We start from the raw sequence: 27,704 nt of genomic DNA, 5'->3' as shown, positions 1-27,704 counted from the left end.
TATCTTTTTCTTGAAGAAAAACAGAAAATATATATATATATAAAAAAAGAAAAATATGATAATTGAGAAAAACCGAGCAAAAAGATGACAATGTGCCGTTACCTGCACATCTACATCAAACTATTGGCAACAATCTAGATCAGTATTAAACTAGAGTTTCAGAGAAATCCAAGTAAACATGCATGAGGAAACAATCGATTATTGACTGAGGTTTGTTCGACTCCGTGACGCTAGGTGGTGCCATTCAGGTTGGTGTTCTTCCGGTTCCTTCCTGAAGGAAGTCCCGGGGCGGTCGCTAGCTCGGCTAAGTGTGGGTTGGTAAACATGCAGGAATAACTCGGATTAGGATGATTTATCTGGCACTAAAAGCTCCATCTCAAGAGCTTCAATTCGGCCCGGCTGTCAGTGCATGTAAACGTACTGAGTGTTTTATTTTAAAAACAGGAATCAAATACCAAATACTGATCTTTTAAGCCAGGAGTGTCAAACTCATTTTGCTTGGCGGGCCGGATTTGACATATTTTTTTCTCGCGGGCCGCACGCTCAAAATAACAAAAACGGTGCGGAACATTTTTTCTCTAATTTTTTTTTTTTTACTATTGTTATCTAATCCAATATCAGTTTAGTTAATTTTAAAGGAAATATGCACTTTGTTTACACTCTAATTATGTAAAATATATTTCTTCAGGATCTTTTCTTGAAATTTCTCGTTTTTTTTCAAATGATGTAAGATACTTTTAATATCATTTTACAAAGATAAACAGAAACAAGTATGTTTTTTTTATATTTCACTTTTTTATAGGAAATTTAATTAAAAGCAAAATCTTTCTTATTACATCTGAGAGTGTTTCTTTGTGATTTAGAGATTTTTCCAGTACAATTAAGAGTATTTATTTTTAAAAATTGGCGCGGATATTTACGCCAGTGTGCTGAAAAAGTCAGCACTTCTTTTTTAACTGTTTTACTTTGTCACTATCCTCGTATTCAAAACTGAAATTCTCAGAATAAATATCTCTATCATCTTTTTTAGCAGTGATATTTTTCCTGCGAAAATGTATAATAATAGTCAGTTAATAAAAATAAACGACCGTCTACAAAGAAATAAAAATCGGCAAATGCATTCTAGAAAACTAAAAAAAATGTTGAAAACTGCTCTCTTTGTGGAATAAGGATGGATTTGTAGAAGAAATATATTATCGGATATGCTGCGATTCATGGCAATTATTTATGCCTTCCTTTTTAGTAAATTAACATTTTGTTTTTTTGCGTTGGAAACTTCTCGCGGGCCACATGAAAATCTCTCTCGGGCCGCACATTTGACACCCCTGATTTTAGCCACAGCTACTTCTTGTTTTATTCACGCCCCTGGTTCCCCGGCTGTCATCACATCACTCTCAGTGGGAATTAACATCTAAATTAGCGTCTCAGGCGGTGACGTTTGTAATTAGACAAACGAATCATTGACATTGCGAATGAATCCACTCAGAAATAATAGACTACCATTATATGGGGCGTTTTCTTTCATTGATATTGATAAAAGTTCATGTGACCTTAATGCTTGCAGTGCAGGACTGTGTTGTTGACACTTTTCTGTTTGTAAAACAGCAGAAGATGGTGAATGTCAAACAGACCATTAAGGACCAGTAAAATAGTCCTCGTGTGAACCGGTGTGAGATGTGTAACTCATGCGTAACGACCTTGTAACGTCCATGTTTGGTGGCACACAGGTTACAGTTACCACATCATTTATTGTAAAACTGCCACCCCCCCTTTCCATCCCTTATGTCATTTCATCAATGAATGTGGTTTTACTGCTATTTCAACATTTAGAGTCATCACCAGAAAAATAACACCAGAAAAATAACTTATTTGACCATTTTCACCTGTTTCAAGTAAATTTTCAATTGAAATAAGTAGAAAAATCTGCCAGTGGGACACGATTTATCTTCTCATTACAAGCAAAAAAATCTTTTTCTACTTATTTCAAGTGAAAATCTACTTGAAACAGGTGAAATTGTTGTTTTTTTCCAGTGATGAGTCTTGTTTTAAGTGTAATGAGATTTTTTTTTACTAAAATGAGACATTTTAACTAGAAATAAGACACATATTCTTGTTAAGATTGTGAGTTTTTGCAGTGATCCATTTTACTTATCCTGTGAAGGACAGAGTCATATTGATAAGTTCAGAAAAGTGTTTTTTATGGTTGTGTTTTGATGTATTTGATGTAAGCCCAGTGGATATTTAAAGCTTACAGAAGGCTGCATTTAACTGCTGCTATGTCATTCCTGCAGGATTTCTGCAGGTGTTTTGGTCACTGCTATTATTTGTAATATATTATATTATTTGTAATCAGCACAAATTATCCGTCCCCATATGATAAAATCCACCATCCCCCCTGATTTTTTACTGATTATAATGAATGATGTTTCGCATGGAACATTTAACCTTTTTAAATTGTATCTTTATCTTTAGTCTCATTTCCCTACCCAGTGCAATTAAAGTACAGAGTCCACGCGCTGGAACAGTAGTTTCCTCTCATTCTAAAAATAACCTACAACTCCAGCACGTGAGTGATAAACTGCAGGTTATCTGGACTTTGTGCCACACTGACGGCGTCGCTGCCTTCTGGCTCGTGAAAACAAATAAAACTCAGAGGTCTGAGAGACTAAAGTTGAATATAAACCTGCTTTCGACAGCTTGAACCTTCACCAGTTAACAGCTCTAGACGTACAGTAGATAGATGTAGATCTGCATTCAGAGCCCCAACCAGAAAACATTCATTCTTATGACTTATTGTTTATCATATATATATAAATAGTGTAAAATCAAAAATGTCTAAAACCCTAGCAATATTAAATAAAACAAATTATTTTTTCTGTCAAAGAGCACAGTTTTTCATGTATAACTCACTCATAGTTCCATACATGACTTATTGTGTGGAGGTTTGGGGTAACACCTATAAAACAAATACAAACCCTATTTTCCTGTAACAGAAAAGAGCTTTAAGGATAATTAATAGATCTGACTATTATGAACCAACAAATAATCTCTTTATTAGATATAATAATCTAAAATTCCATGATATAGCCGAGCAGAAAACTGTTTTATTTGCCTTTAAAGCCCAGCAGAAACTGCTTCCAAACTGCATTCAGGATTTGTTCCAGATAAAAGAAACCTGCTGTGACCTGAGGGGGAAACTCATGTTTGAGACGACGACAGTAAGAACTAATATTAAAAAGAGATGGACATCAATTAAGGCTAGAAAAATATGGAATAGTTGTGACAACGACCTAAAAATGTGTAGTTCTATCTTCAAGTTTAAGGAAATGTTTAAATAAAATACTGTAAATAAATATAAAACACTATAATTATAAAGTATACTATCAAAAACATTCTAGAATGTGAAACGTCAATTTTATATTTTGTCTTATTTATTTTTGTCTTCTTTATGCATTGTTTGTTTCCACGGAGTAATGCTAATGTCTCATATTTAAGCTGATCATAAGAAAAAAGGGTAGGCACTATAAACTACGGCTTCAGCTACACCTTTTCGGCAAAATAATTTTTTTGGGTTTTTTTTTTTTTGTTTTTTGTTTTGTTTTTTACCTTTTCATCTTGTTTTGTAAAGAAAGTGTGTACAAGCCGAAATAAAGATCAGTACAGTATCAAATAAAACCACATTTTACATAGAAAATTTTAATCATGACGTTATAATAGTTTCAGTTATGTTCTTTTTTATATAGATTAAATACTAAAGGTGAGAATCAAAGGGCTTTTATTTTGAAAGTCTTACCCAGAAGTAGCGCGCCTCCATGTGTAACTTGATGCTAGAGCTCCAAGAGAGGCGGGCAACTGGAAATGTGTGTGTGTGTGTGTGTGTGTGTGTGTGTGTGTGTGTGTGTGTGTGTGTGTGTGTGTGTGTGTGTGTGTGTGTGTGTGTGTGTGTGTGTGTGTGTGTGTGTGTGTGTGTGTGTGTGTGTGTGTGTGTGTAGGGGGGATAAGACCCTCGGCAGCCACCGTAGTTCTGAAAAACGTGTTTCATTTATTGTCAATGAAAGTTGCAGGATTATAAAAGTTTACAAATCATGTTTCAGACATGTATATATTATTATTATATATTTGAGGATGAATAACCTCAGTACAGATGTTTTGTTTTGTTCTGTTACAGATGCGTTTAACACAAATATAAGATAATCATCCTTGAACTTTCTGAAATGAAACATAAATTGGTGCTTAATTCACGCTTATTTACATCTTTTCAGAAATATATACAAATATTTTTATTAGATATACAATCCACAAAATGCATCGGTGGTTTCAAAAGTATACAATGATTTTTAAGCTGGATCGGTTTAAATATGTCATTGTATTTACTCCTAATATGTGGTTATATTCTGTTACAGCGGCTCCTCGCTGGATCCACAGCGGCGTTTTCATCACATTTGGAGAATCATCCGGCGTTGGTCCACGAGCAGTTTAACTTTGGAGACTGAGCAAGAACTTTATCAGAACGAAGTTTGTGGAGTCGCGTCTTCGTCTGAAGGACTTTCCGAACGGTTTGAACTGGAAACAGCAAAGAAAAAAGGTGGTTGTGACCAGTACTCAAGTTGTAAAATAAAATCAGGGGGGATGGTGGATTTTATCATACGGGGACAGATAATTTGTGCTGATTACAAATAATATAATATATTACAAATAATAGCAGTGACCAAAACACCTGCAGAAATACTGCAGGAATGACATAGCAGCAGTTAAATGCAGCCTTCTGTAAGCTTTAAATATCCACTGGGCTTACATCAAATACATCAAAACACAACAATAAAAAACACTTTTCTGAACTTATCAATATGACTCTGTCCTTCACAGGATAAGTAACATGGATCACTGCAAAAACTCAAAACCTTAACAAGAATACTTGTCTTATTTCTAGTTAAAATGTCTCATTTTAGTAAAAACAATCTCATTACACTTAAAACAAGACTCATCACTGGAAAAAACAACAATTTTCACTTATTTCAAGTAGATTTTCACTTGAAATAAGTAGAAAAATCTGCCAGTGGAACAAGATTTTTTTGCTTGTAATAAGAAGATAAATCTTGTCCCACTGGCAGATTTTTCTACTTATTTCAAGTGAAAATGGACTTGAAACAGGTGAAAATTGTCAAATAAGTTATTTTTCTGGTGTTATTTTTCTGGTGATGACTCTAAATGTTGAAATAGCAGTAAAACCACATTGATGAAATGACATAAGGGATGGAAAGGGGGGATGGCAGTTTTTATTTCAGGGGGGGATGCCATCCCCCCTCATCCCCCTTTAACTCCAGTACTGGTTGTGACACTTACAACATGGTAGAAAAGTGCTGAAACATTCGTTCCCCGCGTGTTTCCCAGAGAGAGCGTTAGTGGTTATTAGTGGTTATTAGTGGTTATTAGTGGTTAGTTAGTGGTTATTAGTGGTTAATTACCTTCTACCCTTGATGAGTCTGTTGGATATCACCACGATGAAAACCAGGGCCAGGAATCCGGCGGTTGCACTGAGGCCGTAGACGGCGTTAATCCTGATGTTCACAGGTTCCACGTCTGAGAGGAGAAACAGATCAGATTTTATTGATTGATCTTCGGGAAGCCGTCACTAACTGAGACATCTGGACTGTCAGAACCGCAGGACGGATTCTTGAGGTCCGAGTGCCAGTTTGAGACTCGGTGGGAGACAAAACCATCGTTATCGGTATTAATTATCAGTATTATCAGTATTAAAACGATCAGACTCATTGGTGGTGAACGGGATCCTCCAGGAACTATGTTGTTTCTGTTTCAATTTTAGTTTCAGTCTAGTCTTTGGGTCAAGCTATCATTTTAGTTTTTATTAGTTTTAGTCACGTTCATTCTCCTTTTAGTCGTGTCAAGTTTCAGTCGACTAAAAGTCTGAGCATTTTAGTCTTAATTTAGTCAGAATTGTCCATTTTAGTCTAGTTTTAGTCAAAGATTGTATTTATCCAAACCCATTTTACAATTCAAACAAGGTTATCTTATTATTATATTATTGTTACCTTATAGACTCAAGAATACATTCATTCCAGATACAGAAGACTCTAATTTGAGTTTACAACATATTTATTTTTCCGCATTTCTCTCCATCTTTTTCTTTTCTGAGTACATTTTTCTTAATGTACTCCTTCATTTCTGTCTTCCTTCTCTCCCTCCCTCCCTCCCTCCCTCCCTCCCTCCTTCTTTCATTTCTATTCATACCTTCCTTCCTTCTCATTTTCTCTTCTATTTCTTTGTTCCTTCCTTCCTTAACTTCTTCCTTCCTCCCTCCCTCCAATCTTTCTATTTATAACTTCCTTCCTTTGTTTCTTCATACCTTCTCTATTCCTTCCTTCCTTCCTTCCTTCCTTCCTTCCTTCCTTCCTTCCTTCCTTCCTTCCTTCCTTCCTTCCTTCCTTCCTTCCTTCCTTCCTTCCTTCCTTCCTTCCTTCCTTCCTTCCTTCCTGCGTTAACGGCATCAGCCTCTAACTCTGCAGCTGCATCTTCTGGATCTGATTCCTGCTGCAGCGACTGGGATTGAGGACTAACGTCACCCAGCAGAACTAAACCAGAGAAACTACTGAAAACATGGACATTAAACCAGAGAAACTACTGAAAACATGGACATTAAACCAGAGAAACTACTGAAAACATGGACATTAAACCAGAGAAACTACTGAAAACATGGACATTAAACCAGAGAAACTACTGAAAACATGGACATTAAACCAGAGAAACTACTGAAAACATGGATATTAAACCAGAGAAACTACTGAAAACATGGACATTAAACCAGAGAAACTACTGAAAACATGGACATTAAACCAGAGAAACTACTGAAAACATGGACATTAAGGATCTTTGTTGGAACATTTCGTCTCGTTTTGGTCAACGAAAATGAAGACACATTTCAGCAGAGTTTTTATTTTGTAATCTACATTTTAGTCTGGTTTTTATTCCTCTACGATATTGCATTATATATTTAATCATCGTTATCGTCACATGACCATTATTTTCGTTGCGTCTCGTTTTCCTCAGGTGATAAAGGTTCGTTGACGACGATATTTAGTCATACGAAAGCATCTTTACCAGGAACCCGATTCTCAACTGAGAACCCACTGCTCCTCTGGTGACGATCATCGGTGAAGGGGTTTCATCACACGCCTGTTTTCTGCAGCGTTTCTAAGACAGACCACGGCATCAGGGGACAGTTTCTGTTTCTGTCCTCGGCGCCGGTTTACGCCGTCTCGTACACGCCGTGAGAGGATAAAGAGGATAAAGAGCCTTACGGGCAGTACTGGGGTTGAGGGGGGATGAGGGCGATGGCATCCCCCCCTGAAATAAAAACGGTCAAAATTATCCCCCCTGTAAAACTGCCATCCCCCCTTTCCATCCCTTATGTCATTTCATCAATGAATGTGGTTTTACTGCTATTTCAACATTTAGAGTCATCACCAGAAAAGTAACACCAGAAAAATAACTTATTTGACAATTTTCACCTGTTTCAAGTACATTTTCACTTGAAATAAGTAGAAAAATCTGCCAGTGGGACAAGATTTATCTTCTTATTACAAGCAAAAAAATCTTGCCCCGCTGGCAGATTTTTCTACTTATTTCAAGTGAAAATCTACTTAAACAGGTGAAAATTGTAGTTTTTTCCAGTGATGAGTCTTGTTTTAAGTGTGATAAGATTTCTTTACTAAAATGAGACATTTTAACTAGAAATAAGACAAATATTCTTGTTAAGATTGTGAGTTTTTGCAGTGATCCATTTTACTTATCCTGTGAAGGACAGAGTCATATTGATAAGTTCAGAAAAGTGTTTTTTATTGTTGTGTTTTGATGTATTTGATGTAAGCCCAGTGGATATTTAAAGCTTACAGAAGGCTGCATTTAACTGCTGCTATGTCATTCCTGCAGTATTTCTGCAGGTGTTTTGGTCACTGCTATTATTTGTAATATATTATATTATTTGTAATCAGCACAAATTATCTGTCCCCATATGATAAAATCCACCATCCCCCCTGATTTTTTTTTACAACTCGAGTACTGCTTACGGGTCGGTGTCAAGGAGCAAACGAGCAACGTTTGGAGCAAAGTGCTTGTTTTTAAACCCCAGAGAGGTTTTAAATGATCCTCGTGTAGAAGCACAACATTGAGACAATAAAACGCAACAGGATCATAAACAGAACATGCAAAAGGACGCACGAGGACACGGCGTGGCCTCTAACACACACATTAACGCAATAAAGATTAAAGGAGCAATAAAACGGCAGGATACAAGGTGACTAAAGAGGAAACCGGGAAGAGCGACGTGAAAGTGATTAGATAAAAAAGCTCCAGATTTACAAAAACATGCAACACAACTTAAGCTAAAACTAAAGTTTATACTCATAATTATGGATTTCTGGCATCAGCAGGACATTTTAGGCGACTTTGACACCCCCTCATATCGATTTAAGCATCTTTCTGTCAGAAATAGATGTTGTAGGATCCCGTCTGAGATGCATATGATCCGAAGCTGTTGCAGGACGTGATCGGCATAAAGTTTGGGATTTAAAAATAAGGGAATTTTTCCACCACCCGCTGTCCCACCAGCCCAACCGAGGTCCAGTATCCCTTACATTTTAGGTTTACAAGAAATGTAAAATCACTACCTGCCAACCACTTATAAACTATAATAGAGCCTAAATGAAATGCATTTTGGAGGGATTTTGGAGGTGAATTTCACCTGAACAGGCCTATCCAAATTAAATTAACAATTTCTCCACAATTATAACGACAATATGCATCGTCTTGGTCTCAATGGATAGCTAAGACCTCACAGAATACATTTCCAGTGTCCGAAAAATTGTGAATGTTCACAATCCTGAGCAAATTGTGATAAACCAAAGAAAAAAAAAAAATTTTATTCTCATCTAATGTGTGTAATTGTGTGTGTGTATATATATATGTATATATATATATATATATATATATATATATATATATATATATATATATATATATATATATATATATATATATATATACAGTATGTATCATAACTATAGTATAGTTATGTTGTTTACTCGGGCAACTTCTCATATGGATTTAATTATGTATTTTGTTTCATTCACTAAATCCTAAATGTACTAGTTTATAAAAGCTAACTTTTTTTTAGGTGAAAAGGGTTGGTGTCATAAGTTTAGCCATAGGTTTAGTCTATACGTTTTGGTCCTTGGTTTTTAGTTAAAATTGTATATATATATATATATACCAAAAAAAATATTATTTCTTTTGTATTACACTGACGATTTAGACTTGTACTTTGGGTTATTTGTGTTGTGGAAAAGACCAATAAACCAAACTAAACTAAACTAAAGTACATGTATTTATTTTGAATATTTTCAGTTTATATACGCGTTTATTGTCTTCAATTGAAACATTTACATTTTACTTTTATTTGTCATTTTCACTCGTGCCTCTCTGGCATTAATGACTGATTATCCAGCGCTGGTGCTGCTGACGGACATCGTTCCCCCCGTGAGAGACATTAAAAACGCAGTTACAAATCTTTCAGAAGATTCCAATTTTTAGAGATATTTACACGAAGTCTTGGCTTTTTTGAGCAGAAATATCTTCTCTCTCATTACATCCATCCATCTCTCTGATTTGCCGCCACTAACCTCAGGAGAACTGCCACCCAGGCAAGAATTCAGTTTGGAGAGGCACAATAATGCTTTTTAAAAATTATTATAATATAAAAAGGGAAATGATGAATATCTATTTGGCATTTTGATAATTGCCGCTAAAAAAACGCTCACGAGACATTGGTTGCTCCCTAAGGCCACAATTCAGCTGTGGATAAACTTAGTTAATGACATATATATGATGGAAAAGATTACATTTTGCCTCCGTCTCCAGAAAGATTTGTTTGTAAAATTGTGGACGAAATGGGTTGTAAATGTGAAGCTTTTGCGCCCAGAATTTGTGGAGGTATTGAATAGATAAAACTTGTTTTGTTTTTCTCCTCTTTCTCTCTCACATTCATGAATGATCTGAAGACACTAATACTATCATATCATTATCCTTATTATTATCTCATTCTCCACCCAACTGAGAATCATGTTATCTTTCTTCTGTATGGAGGTTTTATGTTTATAGTCTGTCTCTCCCAGATTGTATAGAGTTCTTTGTAGTTTTTCTTTTTTCTTTCTTTTTTCTTTGTCTTATCTCTTAATATGTTAACTTAAAATGAAAAAACTGGATGGCGGATAAGAATATTACTGCTTTTACTTTGTGATATTTACTGCCATACCTAAAAAAGGGAAATTTACTGGAAAATGCTAATACGGGAGGACGGCGGGAAAGAGGGGTGAAATACAGTGGTTTCCCGCCAAAACGGGAGACTTGACAGGTATGTGTGATCGGATTAGCCCCCGTATACGTAGCAAAAATGGTGGTGTTTTCATGCGTTTTGGCCGTTCGTTTACACCAAAACGAAGCTCAGTCTCCAAAAACCATAATTTCTGAAAACTCCGGCCAAAGTGGAGATTTGCAAAAACTCCGTCTTAACGTTTGCTTGTAAACGGAGGGAAACGGACATTTAGGCTTCAGAACGTCACATTATGCGACAGAAACGTCACCAGCGTCATGTGCTCGACCTGTGTTTACAATTTGTTTGGCCACGTGTCATTTGTTGATGTTTTTTTCCAGGATTCTGATTGGCTAGCACAGGGATCGGCAACCCAAAATGTTGAAAGAGCCATATTGTTCAAAAAACACAAAAAACAAATATGTCTGGAGCCGCAAAAAATGAAAAGTCTTGTATTTGCCTTAGAATTAAGGAAACACATGCTGCATGTATCTATATTAGCTATACCTGGGGGAAGATGTTTTTTTCATTATGCACTTCGAGAAAAAAGTCAAAATGTTGAGAAAAAAGTAAAAATTTCAAGAAAAAAGTTGAAATGTCGAGAAAAAAGTCGAAATGTCGAGAAAAAGTCAAAATTTCAAGAAAAAAGTTTAAATGTTTAGAAAAAAGTCGAAATGTCGAGCAAAAAGCCAAAATTTCGAGAAAGTCGAAATGTCGAGATTAAAAAGGAAAGGAAAAAGGAAGAAAAAAAGAGAAGAAAAAAGAAAAAAAGGAAAATAAGAAAAAAAGAGAAGAAAAAAGAAAAAAAGGAAAATAAGAAAAAAAATTTAAAAAAAAGAAATAAAAAGAGAAAAAAAGAAAAAAAGAAGAAAAAAGGAAAAAGGACGAAAAAAAGAGAAAAAAAGGAAAAAGAGAAGAAAAAAGAAAAAAAATAAGAAAAAAGGAAAAAAAGAAAAAAAAGAAGAAAAAATTGAAAAAAAAGGTCAAAAAAAAAAAAAAGCTCCAGGAGCCACTAGGGCGGCGCTAAAGAGCCGCATGCAGCTCTAGAGCTGCGGGTTGCCGACCCCTGGCCTAGCATGACTTTATCTTCTTGTTACACTGCCCCCTGTAGGTTTGGCTGCTCATAGCACCTTAACAGCATATTTATGCAGGTTCGTGTAAATGATGGTATTTTTCAAAACGTAGAGGGGGAAATCTCCATTTTTGTAAATACTCTGTGTAAACGTGGCCTAACTGGGCTTATTTGTGTCTCCGTTTAAGCGCTGACATCCCCGGCAGAGGCTGCTGGTCCTGAGCGGGCGACGGGGGGGACGCAGGGACAGACTGAAGCTAATGAGGCAAACATAATTATATTTGTTTTATGTGAAGAATAAGCATTTCTAGCATTATCCCGCCACAGTTGGCGACACTCTGCGGTGGAGGTCAGATAATGTGACGTGTGATTGAGGTAGGAGTGATGGCCGGACGGCGGCGGCGGCGGCTCACCCTCCACCACGGCGCTGGGCACCAGCAGGTGCCGGACGTTCTCCAGCCGCCCGTCGTTGACCTCGGGCCGGATGCCCAGGATGTGGCACATCAGTGGGTAGATGTTGACCGTCTCGAACGGCCCCACCTGCAGGTTCTTCTGGAAGGCCGGGCCCACGGCCCGGAAGAACGGCTTCATCTCCAGCTCGCGGTTGTCGAAGCCGTGCTCGCCCTTGTTCCACTGGACCGGGAGATACTGCAACAGGACAGAGATGTTTCTGTTCTGATCAACTCTCATCAATCACAGAGTCTCAGAGTAATCAATCGCCCTGCAATAATACTAATAATACTAATAATAATAGTACTAATAATACTAATAATAATAATAACCACAATCATTCTGATATAGATGTGTTATATGTAGGTATGTATATGGATATATTGAGTTATATTATACGTACAGTATTTATATATCTATATCTCTATTAATATATATTGATTAGGGGTGGGTACTGGGAAGGACCTCACGATACGATACGCATCACGATACTTGAGCCACGATACGATACACATTGCGATATCCCGATTATGCGATATCCCGATTATTATATTCTACATAGTTCACCGAAAAATATAAAAATGCATTACACATCTTAAAATCCAAGTTTTATATATGTACATCAGATGATAGTGATGGATCTTAAAATCCGAGTTGCACGTCAGATTATAGTGACAATTCATGGGACAAACTGAGTCAAAACAATGTTTTATTATAACTATACAAGCTAAAGTTACAAAATATTTGTATATGTTTTTCATATTATTTACATCATATGAAATTAACATTAAATTTAGTATGAGGTTGCTTTAATTATGTGGCAAATGATAATAAACACAAGAAAGATGGGTACTAAAACCAAGGACAGGCACAGTGATCAGTCAGTATAGATATAAATCCATAAATAAATAAACCTCTGTCCATTATTTTTCATTTTTTAAGGACAGGCAATTGTGTTATATAAAAAATAAATTATAAAATGAAATAAAACGTGAAATAAAACCTGAGCTCAGTGCAGGGCCCTCCCAGGGTTGGTAGAGAGTGGCAATGCCCAGGACTGTCACTTAGGTAGGAGCACTGGGTTATATAATGGGAAAAAGATCGGGGATAAAAAAAAAAATAAATAAAAAAAAAAAATCGATATTCAAATTTTGAATATCGATATTGAATCGGCTGGAAAAGTATCGCGATATATTGCCCTATCGATATTTTTGCCCACCCCTAATATTGATTTAGGGGTGGGCAAAAATATTGATACGGCAATATATCGCGATACATAGTCTCCCGATACGATATCGATATTCAACGTATGTATCGCGATATATTGCCGTATCAATATTTTTGCCCACCCCTACTGTATTTTTGTGATTTCAATTTCAGTGTGGGTGAGACACTGCATTTTATTTTGAGTATTTTGTATCTAAGAATAATGCACACTGCACTTTTCATTGTGTTTCAGTGTGTTTTTTCATGCAAATATGTTGCATATTAAAATGGAAAGTTTGAATTACATTGTTTTGACTCAGTCCGTCCAATGAATTATCACTATCATCATAAGATGTGTAATGCATTTTTAAATTTTTCGGTGAACTATGTAGAATATCGCGATATATCGGGATATATCGCATAATCGGGATATTGCAATATTGTATCGTATCGTGGCGAGTATCGTATCCTGAGGTCCTTCCCAATACCCACCACTATGATTTATAGTTATATGTAGATATGTCGATATATAGATTTATAGTAATATCTATGTATATAATTGGGGTAAATATATGAATCAGTATATATAGCATATCTACTCTTATATAGTTATTCAAGTATTATTGTTATATCATTGCTGTCTATTGTTCTCTATTATATTGTAGTATTATAGTTAAGTAATGATAATGTAATATTATGCATTATAATTACTTCTATTATTACATACATACATAGTAGCACAACTAAATGCTGGGCGTTTATTTTGTTTTCTTTTGTTTGCTTTGATTTGTTTTGTTTTTGACTATATTTATATATACGTAATTGAGTATTATATCACTGTATAGAACAGTTATTAAAGTAGGGGTGTTTGGTTGTGTGTGTTTTATAAATAAGCGTATTTAAACTCTGTAAGAATGTATTTTTGTCTTTTACATGTACAAAATAAAAATCAAATCAATCAAATCAAACCAGGGATGACTTTAATCAGGGATGATTTTATCCAGGGATGATTTTATCCAGGGATGATTTTATCCAGGGATGATTTTATCCAGGGATGATTTTTACCAGGGATGATTTTATCCAGGGATAATTATATCCAGGGATGATTGAACCAGAGATAATTGAACCTCCTTCAGCCTGGCAGACTCCCAGCAGAGGGAGGTGTTGGCCAGGCAGAAGAGCCGGTTTCATCCTGCTACCGTCTCCTGCTTCCTGACGTCTGTTAACCAGTCACAGCGCTTCAATCACAAAAACACTTCTGTCCTCATTAAACCTCCCTTTTGAGGGTTTATTTTTGGACGTTACGACCAAAGTCTGGCGTCGTCATATCGGCACGTATAATACCCATTTATCTGAAGTTATGTAACAGCTGGTCGTGCTGTTCCTGCATGGAAATCCAGCTACAAGGGCCAGAGCCGAAAGAGGAGAGTCGGTGCACGTCAGCGGTCGAGACCTCCTGCCCTTACGTAATCTCTCATTCCTTTTCTGGTATAAATGCTTTCGTTGCTTTCGACGACTCCGGCTGCAGATGCAGAAGCCGGATGAAAACGCTCATGTTGAGTTTTGAAGCCTGGATGGTTCACGAAGCGTTTGAGAGGGCCGGGCCGGGATCATCCGTGCAAATGCACTAATTAATATTATAATGCACTAAGATGTTGTTTCTGATTGGAGAGTTTTACGACTTCCAACGAGCAAACCTGGAGTAATTTAGGCCCCGTTTCCACGTAGCAAAAACTGTGGTGTTTTCATGCGTTTTGGCCGTTCGTTTACACGAAATTGAAGCTCAAAGTCACCAGAAACCATCATTTCTGAAAACTCTGGCCAAAGTGGAGATTTGCAAAAACTCCGGCTTCACGTTTGCTTGTAAACGGAGGGAAACAGAGATTTAGGCTTCAGAACGTCACATTATACGACAGAAACGTCACCAAACGTCATGTGTGCCACCTGTGTATACAAATTTGTTTGGCCACCGTCAATATTTTCTTGTATTTTACTTGTTTTATATTCTAACGTCACACTTAAAAGTAACTCCACTTCTGCTTTTACTTTGTGATATGTACTGTCATACCTAAAAAAGGGAAATTTACTGGAAAATGCTAATACGGGAGGACGGCGGGAAAGAGGGGTGAAATACGGTGGTTTCCCGCCAAAACGGGAGATTTGACAGGTTTGTGTGATCGGATTAGGCCCTGTTTACACGTAGCAAAAACGGTGGTGTTTTCATACGTTTTGGCCATTCGTTTACACTAAAATGAAGCTCAAAGTCACCAAAAACCATCATTTCTGAAAATTACGGCCAAAGTGAAGATTTGCAAAAAAAACTCTGTCTTCACGTTTGCTTGTAAACAGAGAGAAACTGACATTTAGGCTTCAGAACATCACATTATGAGACAGAAACGTCACCAGCGTCATGTGCTCGACCTGTGTTTACAAATTTGTTTGGCCACCGTCAATATTTTCTTGTAGTTTACTTGTTTTATATTCTAACGTCACACTTAAAAGTAACTCCACTTCTCTGTCACTCCAAACGAAAGACTCTCGTTCATCTTGGAAGTAACTGGAAGTTACTCGTGTCATTTGTTTTTTCTTTCTTTTTCCTTTTTTTTATCTCTTAATACGTTTACTTAAAATGAAAAAACTGGCTGGCGGATAAGAATATTACTGCTTTTACTTTGTGATATTTACTGCCATTCCCCAAAAAAGGGAAATTTACTGGAAAATGCTAATACGGGAGGACGGCGGGAAAGAGGGGTGAAATACGGTGGTTTCCCGCCAAAACGGGAGACTTGACAGGTATGTGTAATCGGATTAGCCCCTGTTTACACGTAGCAAAAACGGTGGTGTTTTAATGCGTTTTGGCTGTTCGTTTACACGAAAACGAAGCTCAAAGTCACCAAAAACCCTCATTTCTGAAAATTCCGGCCAAAGTGGAGATTTTGAAAAACTCTGTCTTCACGTTTGCTTGTAAACGGAGGGAAACGGACATTTAGGCTTCAGAACGTCACATTATGAGACAGAAACGTCACCAGCGTCATGAGTGCGACCTGTGTTTACAATTTGTTTGGCCACCGTCAATATTTTCTTGTATTTTACTTGTTTTATATTCTAAATTCACACTTAAATGTAACTCCACTTCTCTGTCACTCCAAACGAAAGACTCTCGTTCATCTTAGAAGTAACTGGTAGTTACTCGTGTCATTTGTTTTTTCTTTCTTTTTTCCTTTTCTTATCTCTTAATACGTTTACTTAAAATGAAAAAACTGGATGGCGGTTAAGAATATTACTGCTTTTACTTTGTGATATTTACGGCCATACCTAAAAAAGGGAAATTTACTGGAAAATGCTAATACGGGAGGACGGCGGGAAAGAGAGGTAAAATACGGTGGTTTCCCGCCAAAACGGGAGACTTGACAGGTATGTGTAATCGGATTAGTCCCTGTTTACACGTAGCAAAAACGGTGGTGTTTTCATGCGTTTTGGCCGTTCGTTTACACCAAAACGAAGCTCAAAAACCATCATTTCTGAAAATTCCGATCAAAGTGGAGATTTTTAAAAACTCCGTCTTCACGTTTGCTTGTAAACGGAGGGAAACGGACATTTAGGCTCCAGAACGTCACATTATGAGACAGAAACGACACCAGCGTCATGTGTACGACCTGTGTTTACAATTTGTTTGGCCACGTGTCATTTGTTGATGTTTTTTCCAGGATTCTGATTGGCTAGCATGACTTTATCTTCTCGTTACACTGCCCCCTGCAGTCGAAAGTCGAAATGTCGAGAAAAAAGTCAAAATTTCAAGAAAAAAGTTGAAATGTTGAGAAAAAATGCTGCAATATCGAGCAAAAGGTCAAAATTACGAGACAGTCAAAATGTCGAGATTAAAAAGGAAAGGAAAAAGGAAGAAAAAAAGAGAAAAAAAGGAAAAAGAGAAGAAAAAAGGAAAATAAGAAAAAAAATAAGAAAAAAAATAAAGAGAAAAAAAGAACAAAAAAAGGAAAAAGGAAGAAAAAAAGAGAAAAAAAGGAAAAAGAGAAGAAAAAAGGAAAAAAAGGAAAAAAAAGAAGAAAAAAGGGAAAAAAGAAGAAAAAAAAGAAAAAAAGGAAAAAAAAGTCAAACATTTTTGAAAAAGCTCCAGGAGCCACTAGGGCGGCGCTAAAGAGCCGCATGCGGCTCTGGAGCCGCGGGTTGCCGACCCCTGGTCTAGCACGACTTTATCTTCTCGTTACACTGCCCCCTGTAGGTTTGGCTGCTCATAGCACCTTAACAGCTATTTATGCAGGTTCCTGGAAATGATGGTATTTTTCAAAACGGAGAGGGGGAAATATCCGTTTTTGTAAATACCCGGCTATGTGTAAACGTGGCCTTAATGGTTCGGAACATGCAGACGAGCCGTTCGGCTCATCGTCTCCGTCCACGTCTAAGTGCTTGTCATTTCCGTTCCTCATGACCAATTAAGCTCGGCCACAATTACATAAACCTCCCCGACTCTTGTTAATGTGCTAGCGGAGCTGTTACAGCAGGAGATGTTAATGTTTACCGTCCAAACGTGGCGTCTCGCGCGGCCACAAGTGACAATTTATTTTACCCTTTAAAGGGTAAATCAATAAGAGCTGCTGCGGGCAGAAAAACGGCTGCTCCATGTGTCTTTCAGGGGTTTAAACTTCCCAGCATGCCGCAGGTCTGAGCGAGCCGCCGTTCTGACGAGGATTACCGCCGCGGAGGTCGTTTAAAAGACGAGGTGTGTTAATACCTCCTTAAAATATTACTAGTAGCTTCCAAGAAAACAATAACGAGGAAATGGCTAAACAAAGCACCACCAACAAAAAGAGAGTGGGTAACAATTGTAAAGGAGATGATTGTCATGGAAAGGCTGACATTTTCTCTCAGACAGATACATTTGACCAAGTATTGGTACAAATGGGTGATGCACATGAATGTTGTAAAAGAAGACCTTTTATCTTCTTTCTTTCCTTTAACAATTACTTCAACATGCACCCAATTATTATTATTTCTTTCTCACCTATTTATCAGATATCAAGGTAAACTCTCTATCTGCTCAAGAGTAATATGGACTAAGGAGGATATGGACTGAATTGAAACCACACTGGGGACCCGATTGAAGCTCCTGTCACCTTTACTATCGTTGGAAATGTTGGAAAAGTAACCCAGAAAACAAGAAATGAACTCAGAAAAGACACAGTTTTGTGCCGACCCTGGTGTCCTGTCTGTTCATGTGTTCATGTGTTCATGTGTTCATCAGCATGTGCATCTGTGTTATATTTGCGTTACTATAAAAACTAAAATACAAAAATAAATTAAAAAAAAGAGGAGATTCTATACAAAATACAGATGTGAATAAACATGTAGATGTACATTTATTAATATATGTAGATATATAGATGTATATTATGGATATAGATATGTATATGTAGGTATGTATATGGACATATTGAGTTGTATTATACGTACAGTATTTGTGTATCTATATCTCCATTAATATATACTGATCTATAGTTATATGTAGATATATCAATATATAGATTTATAGTAATTTTTATGTATATAATTGGAGGTAAATATATGAACCAGTATATATAGCATATCTACTCTTATATGGTTATTCAAGTATATTGTTATATCATTGCTGTCTATTGTTCTCTATTATATTGTAGTATTATAGTAAAGTAATGATAATGTAATACTATGCATTATAATTACTTCTATTAGTACATACATACATAGTATGTTTTGTTTTCTTTTGTTTGCCTTGATTTGCTTTGATTTTGACTATATTTATATATACATATAATTGAGTATTATATCACTATATTGAAAAGTTATTAAAATAGGTATGGGTGTTTTATAAGTAATCTTATTGAAACGTGTCTTGTATATATATATATATGTATATATATATATATATATATATATATATATATATATATATATATATATATATATATATATATATATATATATATATATATACTTGTCTCTTTATAAGTGCAATAACCACTAAATACCGCACATATTTTTGAAAATATTTGTACATTTTTTGTAAATATTATCAATTTTTTTTGGTGTTTACTATTTTTTTTTTCTCTCTCTTGTACATACTCTTTTTCTACTTTTTATATTGCTCTTTTTATTATTTAACTATTTATTGGTTATTTCTATTTTACATTTTTTGTATAAAGCGTGTGTGTTTTGGCTGCTGCACGACTGAATTTTTCCTCTGGGAGATCAATAAAGTCTTCAATTCTATTCTATTCTATATATATATATATATATATATATATATATATATATATATATATATATATATATTTGTTTTCATTTTTTTTTCACATCAAATGAAATGTGCCAACGCACCCCGTTGATGACGTATCCGGTGTCGGCCCACAGGATGATGGGCAGGATGCGGTCGTTGTTGGAGAAGTGCAGGTACTCGGGCATCTCCTCCTTCTTGTAGACGTGCAGGTTGGGGTGTCCGCCCTTCAGGGCGTTGTAAACCTTCTCCAGCCGGCCCGGCTTGGGCAGCAGCATCCCCGACGGCCCGTAGTCCACGAGGTGGAAGGAAAGGTCCCGGAAGGAGAAGCCCGGGATCTTGGACAGGATGATCTCGTTGACCCCGGCGCCGCGCATCACCGTGGACATGCCGTGGTCGGCCGTGATGATGATGTTCAGCTGCTCCGTCAGACCGTGGCGCGCGGCCGACTGCCGGAGGTAGCCCACGGCCCGGTCCACCTGCTTCACCACCTCCTTCCGCTGGGGCGAGTCGGGCCCGTGCTTGTGGCCCGTGAGGTCCGGCTCACCGAAGTACTGCGACACCATGTCCAGGTCCTGATCCCTGAACCAGCTCATCACCTTGTCCGTGTTCTCGCGCCAGGCCGTCTCGTTCTTGTAGTTGTAGCCTGAGGGCTCCACCTCGCGCACCGACGCCACCTGGCCCTGGTAACTGGAGGCCGTGCCGGGGAAGTGGAGCGAGCCGGCCTTCAGGCCCTGCAGGGACGGAGGAGAGGTTAACAATGACTGCGTTTACATTAGGGGTGTAACGATACACTAATCTCACGATACGGTACGATACACGATATTGAGGTCACGATAACGATACGATACAATATTATAGCAGTATTTTTTTAACAACCTTGAATGAGGAACATATGACTGGAAAAAATGGTCTTTTATTTGAAAGACACAAAATACAAAACAATGCTGTGCGTTTGCCCTATTGTTCCAGTTTGTAATGCTTTATAACTGTTTAAGTTTTAAAGAGAAAGCCAGGCCAACCATTTTCCACAAACTGAACTAAAAGTAAATGTCAGGTTTGCATTATGATCTTCAGTTTCATACAAGTACAAATATTTTGCCACAAACTGAATAGTTTCTCTCATGTATGATTTGACTTTTTTCTTTCTAATTTAACAACTAAAATTAAATAAATAAATAAAAGTAAATAAATACATACAATTTTACATCATAAAAAAGATTGATTCATACTCACCTTATAAGTGTAAGAGGAGATTTATTTTTGTTAAGAAAGTTATTTTGTTAATTCAGGGTTCATTATTTTATAAATATATTCTTTATATTGTGATGTAAATCAGGGACTATAATGACACTAGTCAGTTTATCTGTAGTGATTAGTCTGTTTTAGATTGGGCGGAGTGATACGCCACAGTACGGCACTAGGTGTTGTGTTGATGTTCTAAAATCCTACACTGTTGAGGGACATTGAAGTACACTGGAACTACACTGGAGTTGCCCGCGTGTTTATCCTACTCACGACCCGAAAAAGGTTTGTTTAATAAGGTAAGGCTTAACTCTACACCAGCCTTACATCAGTAAAAGTTCAGAGCTCAAAACGGGACTAGTTTCTTCTGAGCGGAGTAAGATTTTGGTCCGCGGGTCGAGGTGCGGTCGCGGTCGCATGCGCGTTTCTAGTCAACACAATAGATTAATATTAATAACCCAATATCGCGATACACTTTGTCACCTCCACGACACGTATTGTGACGTTTTTGTATCGCAAAATTTCGTGGTACGATATATTGTTACACCCCTAGTTTACATGCATCAATAACCTTTTAAAACCCGAATATTGGCAATAACCCGAATTTGCACGGCCATGTAAACACCAATAACCCCTTTGAATAACCCGAATTATATTCGGGTTTTTAAAAACCCGAAAATGACCCCTGGGTTTCTCCTTTTAAAACCTGAATATTTGGTCATGTAAACACCAAACGGAATATCCCCATCAAACGGAACATGAATTTGTTTTCTGCAAATGTATGAATGTAAACTTAACTTAACCCCCCCCCCCCCTCTCCCACGAACACCTGCGGATCTCCCTCCCAGAACCGTACCGAATTGCCTGATAACATCAAGGACATTTTGGCTGAGAGCAGCTCTGGGCGAAGGTTCAAGGACTTATCACGCTGACAACCACACCCTGATATTCAGTGTGAGGATGTATCCCCCCCCCCCCCCCCCCCTTAGTTTTCTAAGCTGACCTAATCAACCTGATTCTGATTCTGTTGGCAAGGAATCCTGGTCTTTTGAGTCCAGGAAGTTCTTATAAACACGGAGAAACGCAAGACCAGGCCACACTTTTGGAGTGAGGAGGAGACTAATCACTTCATAAATGTAATGAAGGATATGAACATTTCTGCATTTGTAGACGGTAGAAAGTACGGGGATAGCGAGATTTACAAGAAGGTGAGCCAAAAGTTGCGCGAAGCAGCATTTGTTTTGAATTTGGATACAGGAAGAAGAAGCAGAAATGACGGGAATTGCGTCATGATGTTCTCCGTGCGTCGCTGGTTTGATCCAGATATCCCAAATGATTAATTACCATGTAAACGGAATATTCCGAATGTTTCAGTAACCGGAATATTAGCAATAACCCGAATCTTGACTGCATGTAAATGTAGTCACAAACACCGGTTCCGCCGCTTCCACCGGTTGCAGCTGCAGAGTTAGAGGCTGATGCCGTTAACGCAGAGCTCTAGGTTCACGTTAATTAAAAACAAAGTTACATAGAGAAATGCAGGGATCTGCTCTGGGGCTGGAGAAGAAGAAGAAGATCCATCTTTGGATACACTTTCCTACATAGACGTGGAAAAGAAAACCCAATGTGTCGTCGAGAAAGTAAAAGATGGGGAGAAATGCGGAAACATAAATATGTTGTAAACTCAAATTAGAGTCTTCTGTATCTGGAATGAATGTATTCTTGAGTCTATAAGGTAACAATAATATAATAATAAGATAACCTTGTTTGAATTGTAAAATGGGTTTGGCTGAATACAATCTTTGACTAAAACTAGACTAAAATGGACAATTCTGACTAAAATGAGACTAAAATGCTCAGACTTTTAGTCGACTGAAACTTGACACGACTAAAAGGAGAATGAACGTGACTAAAACTAATAAAAACTAAAATGATAGCTTGACCCAGGGACTAGACTAAAACTAAAATTGAAACAGGTTTAATGAATGTGGTTTTACTGCTATTTCAACATTTAGAGTCATCACCAGAAAAATAACTTATTTCACAATTTTCACCGGTTTCAAGTAAATTTTCACTTGAAATTAGTAGAAAAATCTGCCAGTGGGACAAGATTTATCTTCTCATTACAAGCAAAAAAATCTTGTTCCACTGGCAGATTTTTCTACTTATTTCAAGTGAAAATACTTGAAACAGGTGAAAATTGTTGTTTTTTCCAGTGATGAGTCTTGTTTTAAGTGTAATGAGAGTTTTTTTTACTAAAATGAGACATTTTAACTAGAAATAAGACAAATATTCTTGTTAAGATTGTGAGTTTTTGCAGTGATCCATGTTACTTATCCTGTGAAGGACAGAGTCATATTGATAAGTTCAGAAAACTGTTTTTTATTGTTGTGTTTTGATGTAACTAAGGACTAAAACGGTCCTGGACAATTCTGACTAAAATAAGACTAAAATGCTCAGACTTTTAGTCGACTGAAACTTGACACGACTAAAAGGAGAATCAACGTGACTAAAACTAATAAAAACTAAAATGATAGCTTGACCCAGAGACTAGACTAAAACTAGAACTGAAACAGACAGAAACAGCACTAGTGTGATGGAGATGTTGCCGCTCAGACCTGATTCTGAGCCGTGATCCAGATGGGCAGCGTGCCGTTGTCCCACCAGTCGTTCACGAACTGGGTCGCATAATAACCCTTCTTCAGGCCCGTGCTCGTGTTGAACCACATGTTGTGGATTACGCCGTGATTCTCGATGTATCGCCCTGCAGGGGAAGAGAAAACGCCGTCAGTCGGCTGGCGCTCATTATTCACGGCGTGACACATCCACATTAAAAATTCTATCAACTTAGCGGGCTGAGTGGCATGACGCTTTTGGACAAGGTCTTACAACCAACTTCAGAGATTAGAGGAATTTAATTTCAAGGAAGTTAAATTTCTTTTGGCAGGCACTGATGATTTGAGAGTCAAAATAAGAAGGGGAGAGATTTCCTCCCTCAGTCATTCAAGCATCCTACTCAGCTATGAAAGCCGCTGGACCCTAGGACATTCAATTACAACTAATTCCCTTTACCCGCGGCCCTTTTTTACATCCTCGCAAAGTAAACTCGGAGGATACTTTGCAAAGATTGTGCTGAGTTTTGAAGCTCGGGCCGAGTGGAGACTTTGATTTGATTTGATTTGAAGATCTTATTTCGAACATGCATGTTAAAAAAGAGTACAAAAAAGTTTTTAAAAAAAACAGAATATAAATATATATATATAAAAACAAATCAAAGCAAACAAAACAAACGCCCAGCATTTAGTTGTGCTACTATGTAGGTATGTACTAATAGAAGTAATTATAATGCATAGCATTACATTATCATTACTTTACTATAATACTACAATATAATAGAGAACAATAGACAGCAATGGTATAACAATATACTTGAATAACTATATAAGAGTAGATATGCTATATATACTGGTTCATATATTTACCTCCAATTATATAGATAAAAATTACTATAAATCTATATATCGACATATCTACATATAACTATAAATAAATATATATTAATAGAGATGTAGATACACAAATACTGTACGTATAATACAACTCAATATATCCATATACATACCTACATCTAACATATCTATATCCATAATATACTGGACTGTCTCAGAAAATTAGAATATTGTGATAAAGTTCTTTATTTTCTGTAATGCAATTAAAAAAACTAAAAATGTCATACATTCTGGATTCATTACAAATCAACTGATTAAATATTGCAAACATTTTATTATTTTAATATTGCTGATTATGGTTTACAGTTTAAGATTAAGATTCCCAGAATATTCAATTTTTTTGAGATAGGATATTTGAGTTTTCTTAAGCTGTAAGCCATGATCAGCAATATTAAAATAATAAAAGGCTTGCAATATTTCAGTTGATTTGTAATGAATCCAAAATGTATGACTTTTTTGTCTTCATAATTGCATTACAGAAAATCACAATATTCAAATTTTCTGAGACAGTCCTGTATATATCTACATATTAGGGCTGTGCGATTAATCGATTTTAAATCTAAATCGGATTTATTAATCAAGACGATGTTAAAAAAAGGAAAATCGGAAAATGGATTTTCCTTTTTTGCAGCTGCATTACAGACAGAGCTCGTCTAGTCATCTTTGTTTGGTCAAGAAAATTGTAAATGTTGTCACTTAACTAAACTCAAGGAGGATTTACAGTATCTTTCAATTGCACTTCATTCCCAATGGGGAAATTTGTTTGCTATTTTTCTTTAAAAATAAAGATAAAATATTTGAAACAATTTATTCCATTGTCTTTTGTAGTTTTACCAAAAAAATCGAAATCGAAACTCGGGTTTTCAGAGAAAAAAATCGTGATTTTTATTTTTGTCCAAAATCGCCCAGCCCTACTAGCAGGGGGTGTGCGAACCGTGCGACCGCACGGGGCCTCGAACCGTGCGACCGCACGGGGCCTCGCGCCCCAAGGGGCCTCGCGCTATGTGCCGTTTTTTTTTTTTCCGTTTTTTTTTAGTTTTTTCCCTTATAAATATCAACAGTCACGTTCCATTACAGACCTAAATGTGTACTAGTCTGTGCATATCAATAAATATATGTGCAATGATGACGCGTGTCTGTTGTTCAATACAACTGATCAGACCAAGCGCAGACACAAGCTGCTCTGATCCAAACGGTGGAGTTGGAACAAACTGTCACACAATGTCGAGAGAACGAGACAGATTCAGGAAATTTCCATCAGGGGATGAAAAAAGAAAAAAACTAAAGAAAATGGAAGAGTTTAATGCCTCTCTGAAAGGCTCGTTTGATACATTTGTTACAAAAATCACCGATCTGCCCGGGTCTCAAGCAGCCGTGGGGCCCCGCGTTGAGGCAAGAGATGATGATGAGGCAGGGGAAGGTATCCAGTATTTTGATAATTGGAGAGTTAAAATTGCGCATATAGACACCCAATCCAACCAGAAAAAAACAAAATTTCCGGGAGGGCCCCCCCCCAGCCATTTCGCACAGGGCCTCGCAAATCTCCCAGGCGGCTCTGCCTGCTACATATATAAATATAATAGCATATATAATGTACTGTACCGGTGAGGAGGGTGAAGTGCGTGGGGCTGGTGATGGTGAGGTACGGCGGCGTCACGTACAGGGCCTTCACCCCGTCCTTGGCCATCTGGTCCAGGTTGGGCGTGTCCACGTCGCGGTCGTAGTCCCAGCGGAACCCGTCGAAGGAGATCAGCAGCACCTTGGGCTTGAGCTTGCTGAGCGGGGCTCCCAGGACGCTGGACGCCCCGAGGATGCAGAGACAACACGCCGTCCACAACATGACCAACATCTTCGCCTTGCAGATCTCAACTGACCCGCGCGGCCAAAACTTCCCGAACAAAGTTTCTCCGACTTATCTTATCTTATTGATTGGATGGACTTTATCACGGCTCTCTCTCTGCATGTGGACTGATGAGGTTTATGGGCTGCTTTTATGGCCGCGAGCTGTGTTCACTGTGACCCCCCCCCTCGTTTTACTCTGGCAGTAAAGCAGATTAATCTCTGCAGGCATCTTGCCTGTTTCTTCCCTAACTGGGTTGTTGATGCCGGCTCTCCGTCGGTCTGTCAGCCCGTCTGTGTGTCACAGTTTCTTGTGAATCACCAACAATGGAGGGGATTGAGGAGGAGGAGGGTGGGGGTGACACTTTGATGGGTTTCACCTTGAGTTGGGATGGTGCATGATTGATCTGACACCGGGAAAATGAAGAGGAGAATGAGAGAGTATATCTCGTCGTCAGCTAGAAAGTGGTCTCCCGGGACGGAGGGACCCTAATAGACTTACTTATTTTAATAAGTCTCATGTCCCCCATTTGCCTCTGGGTGTTTGTTTGGATTCCCACAAAGCTTAAATCACAACTAGACCAGGGGTTTTCAACCAGGGGTCCGTGACCCATAGGGGGGCCGCGGAGGGACTGCAGGGGGTCCGCCAACTTAAAAAGAAATAAAGGCAATTTTAAAAGTTAAAAAAGAGTTAAAAAAATATTTACAGGACTGTCTCAGAAAATTAGAATATTGTGATAAAGTCCTTTATTTTCTGTATTGCAAAATTATAATACATTCTGGATTTATTACAAATCAACTGAAATATTGCAAGCCTTTTATTATTTTAATATTGCTGATCATGGCTTACAGCTTAAGAAAACTCAAATATCCTATCTCAAAAAATTCAAATATTCTGGGAATCTTAATCTTAAACTGTAAACCATAATCAGCAATATTAAAATAATAAAAGGCTTGCAATATTTCCGTTGATTTGTAATGAATCCAGAATGTATGACATTTTTGTTTTTTTTAATTGCATTACAGAAAATAAAGAACTTTATCACAATATTCTAATTTTCTGAGACAGTCCTGTAGATTTTATACAAAGACAACACAGAAAAATGCTCCGATATACATGGATCATGAAAATAAAATAAAAATAGACAATGAATCACAATAAACTAAAATTGTTATTCATTTCAATAAACTTAACAGGAATTTAGATTAGATTAGATTAGATTCAACTTTATTGTCATTGCACATGTCAAAAGTACAGGACAAGGAAATGCAGTTAGCATCTAACCAGAAGTGCTTATGCAGTAAAATAAACACAATGTATAGCATATACACATATATACACATATAAATATATATATATAAATATGTATGTACACAGTGCAGATTAATAGATAACTATTGCTACAAGGTGCAGGTCAGATAGGAATGAAGTAGGGAGAATAGTGCATAAATACATGAATAAAAAAAAAACAAATTTAGAAAAAAGTAAATTAAAACATGTAAAAAAGAAAAATTAAAATGTAAATACAGTATTTTTCCTTAAAAAAAAACAAAAAAATCCATTAACAGGCGATAATAATCTTCTTTTGACAATAACTATTTAGTCTACAACTCCACATAAATGATTCCCGACGTGAGTCATGTGACTAATGTCAACTTTAGAGCGGAAAAACCAGCTAGCTAGCTGTTTAAGAACAGAAAATTAGTTGCGAAATTGACTTGGCTATTTCC

General features: G+C 37.2%; 1 protein-coding gene across 1 annotated transcript; it reads right to left on the bottom strand.

Moving 5' to 3' along the window:
- Positions 1 to 4,013: 4,013 nt before the first annotated feature.
- On the bottom strand, positions 4,014 to 26,106 carry LOC133422407 (ectonucleotide pyrophosphatase/phosphodiesterase family member 7-like). Its single transcript, XM_061712383.1, has 6 exons — positions 25,737 to 26,106; positions 23,244 to 23,389; positions 19,485 to 20,114; positions 11,870 to 12,104; positions 5,466 to 5,580; positions 4,014 to 4,563 (listed from the first exon to the last, which is right to left on the bottom strand). The coding sequence occupies exons 1-6, from the start codon at positions 25,981 to 25,983 to the stop codon at positions 4,506 to 4,508; spliced, it is 1,431 nt and encodes a 476-aa protein (XP_061568367.1). The 5' UTR covers positions 25,984 to 26,106; the 3' UTR covers positions 4,014 to 4,505.
- Positions 26,107 to 27,704: the final 1,598 nt, after the last annotated feature.

Source organism: Cololabis saira, chromosome 21, assembly GCF_033807715.1.
Source record: "Cololabis saira isolate AMF1-May2022 chromosome 21, fColSai1.1, whole genome shotgun sequence".
Taxonomy (NCBI): Eukaryota; Metazoa; Chordata; class Actinopteri; order Beloniformes; family Belonidae; genus Cololabis; species Cololabis saira.
Note: the sequence above shows the minus strand (reverse complement) of the source record. Positions and strands in the feature narration are given on the sequence as shown.

What these genes read in the sequence shown, in the direction of transcription:
- LOC133422407 (XM_061712383.1), bottom strand. Translation starts at nt 25,983, where the DNA reads ATGTTGGTCATGTTGTGGACGGCGTGTTGTCTCTGCATCCTCGGGGCG. An exon ending in GGATCACGGCTCAGAATCAG is followed by an intron (nt 20,115 to 23,243) that starts GTCTGAGCGGCA and finishes CCGTCCCTGCAG; the next exon opens with GGCCTGAAGGCCGGCTCGCT. An exon ending in GCCCAGCGCCGTGGTGGAGG is followed by an intron (nt 5,581 to 11,869) that starts GTGAGCCGCCGC and finishes TTCTCCTCTCAG; the next exon opens with ACGTGGAACCTGTGAACATC.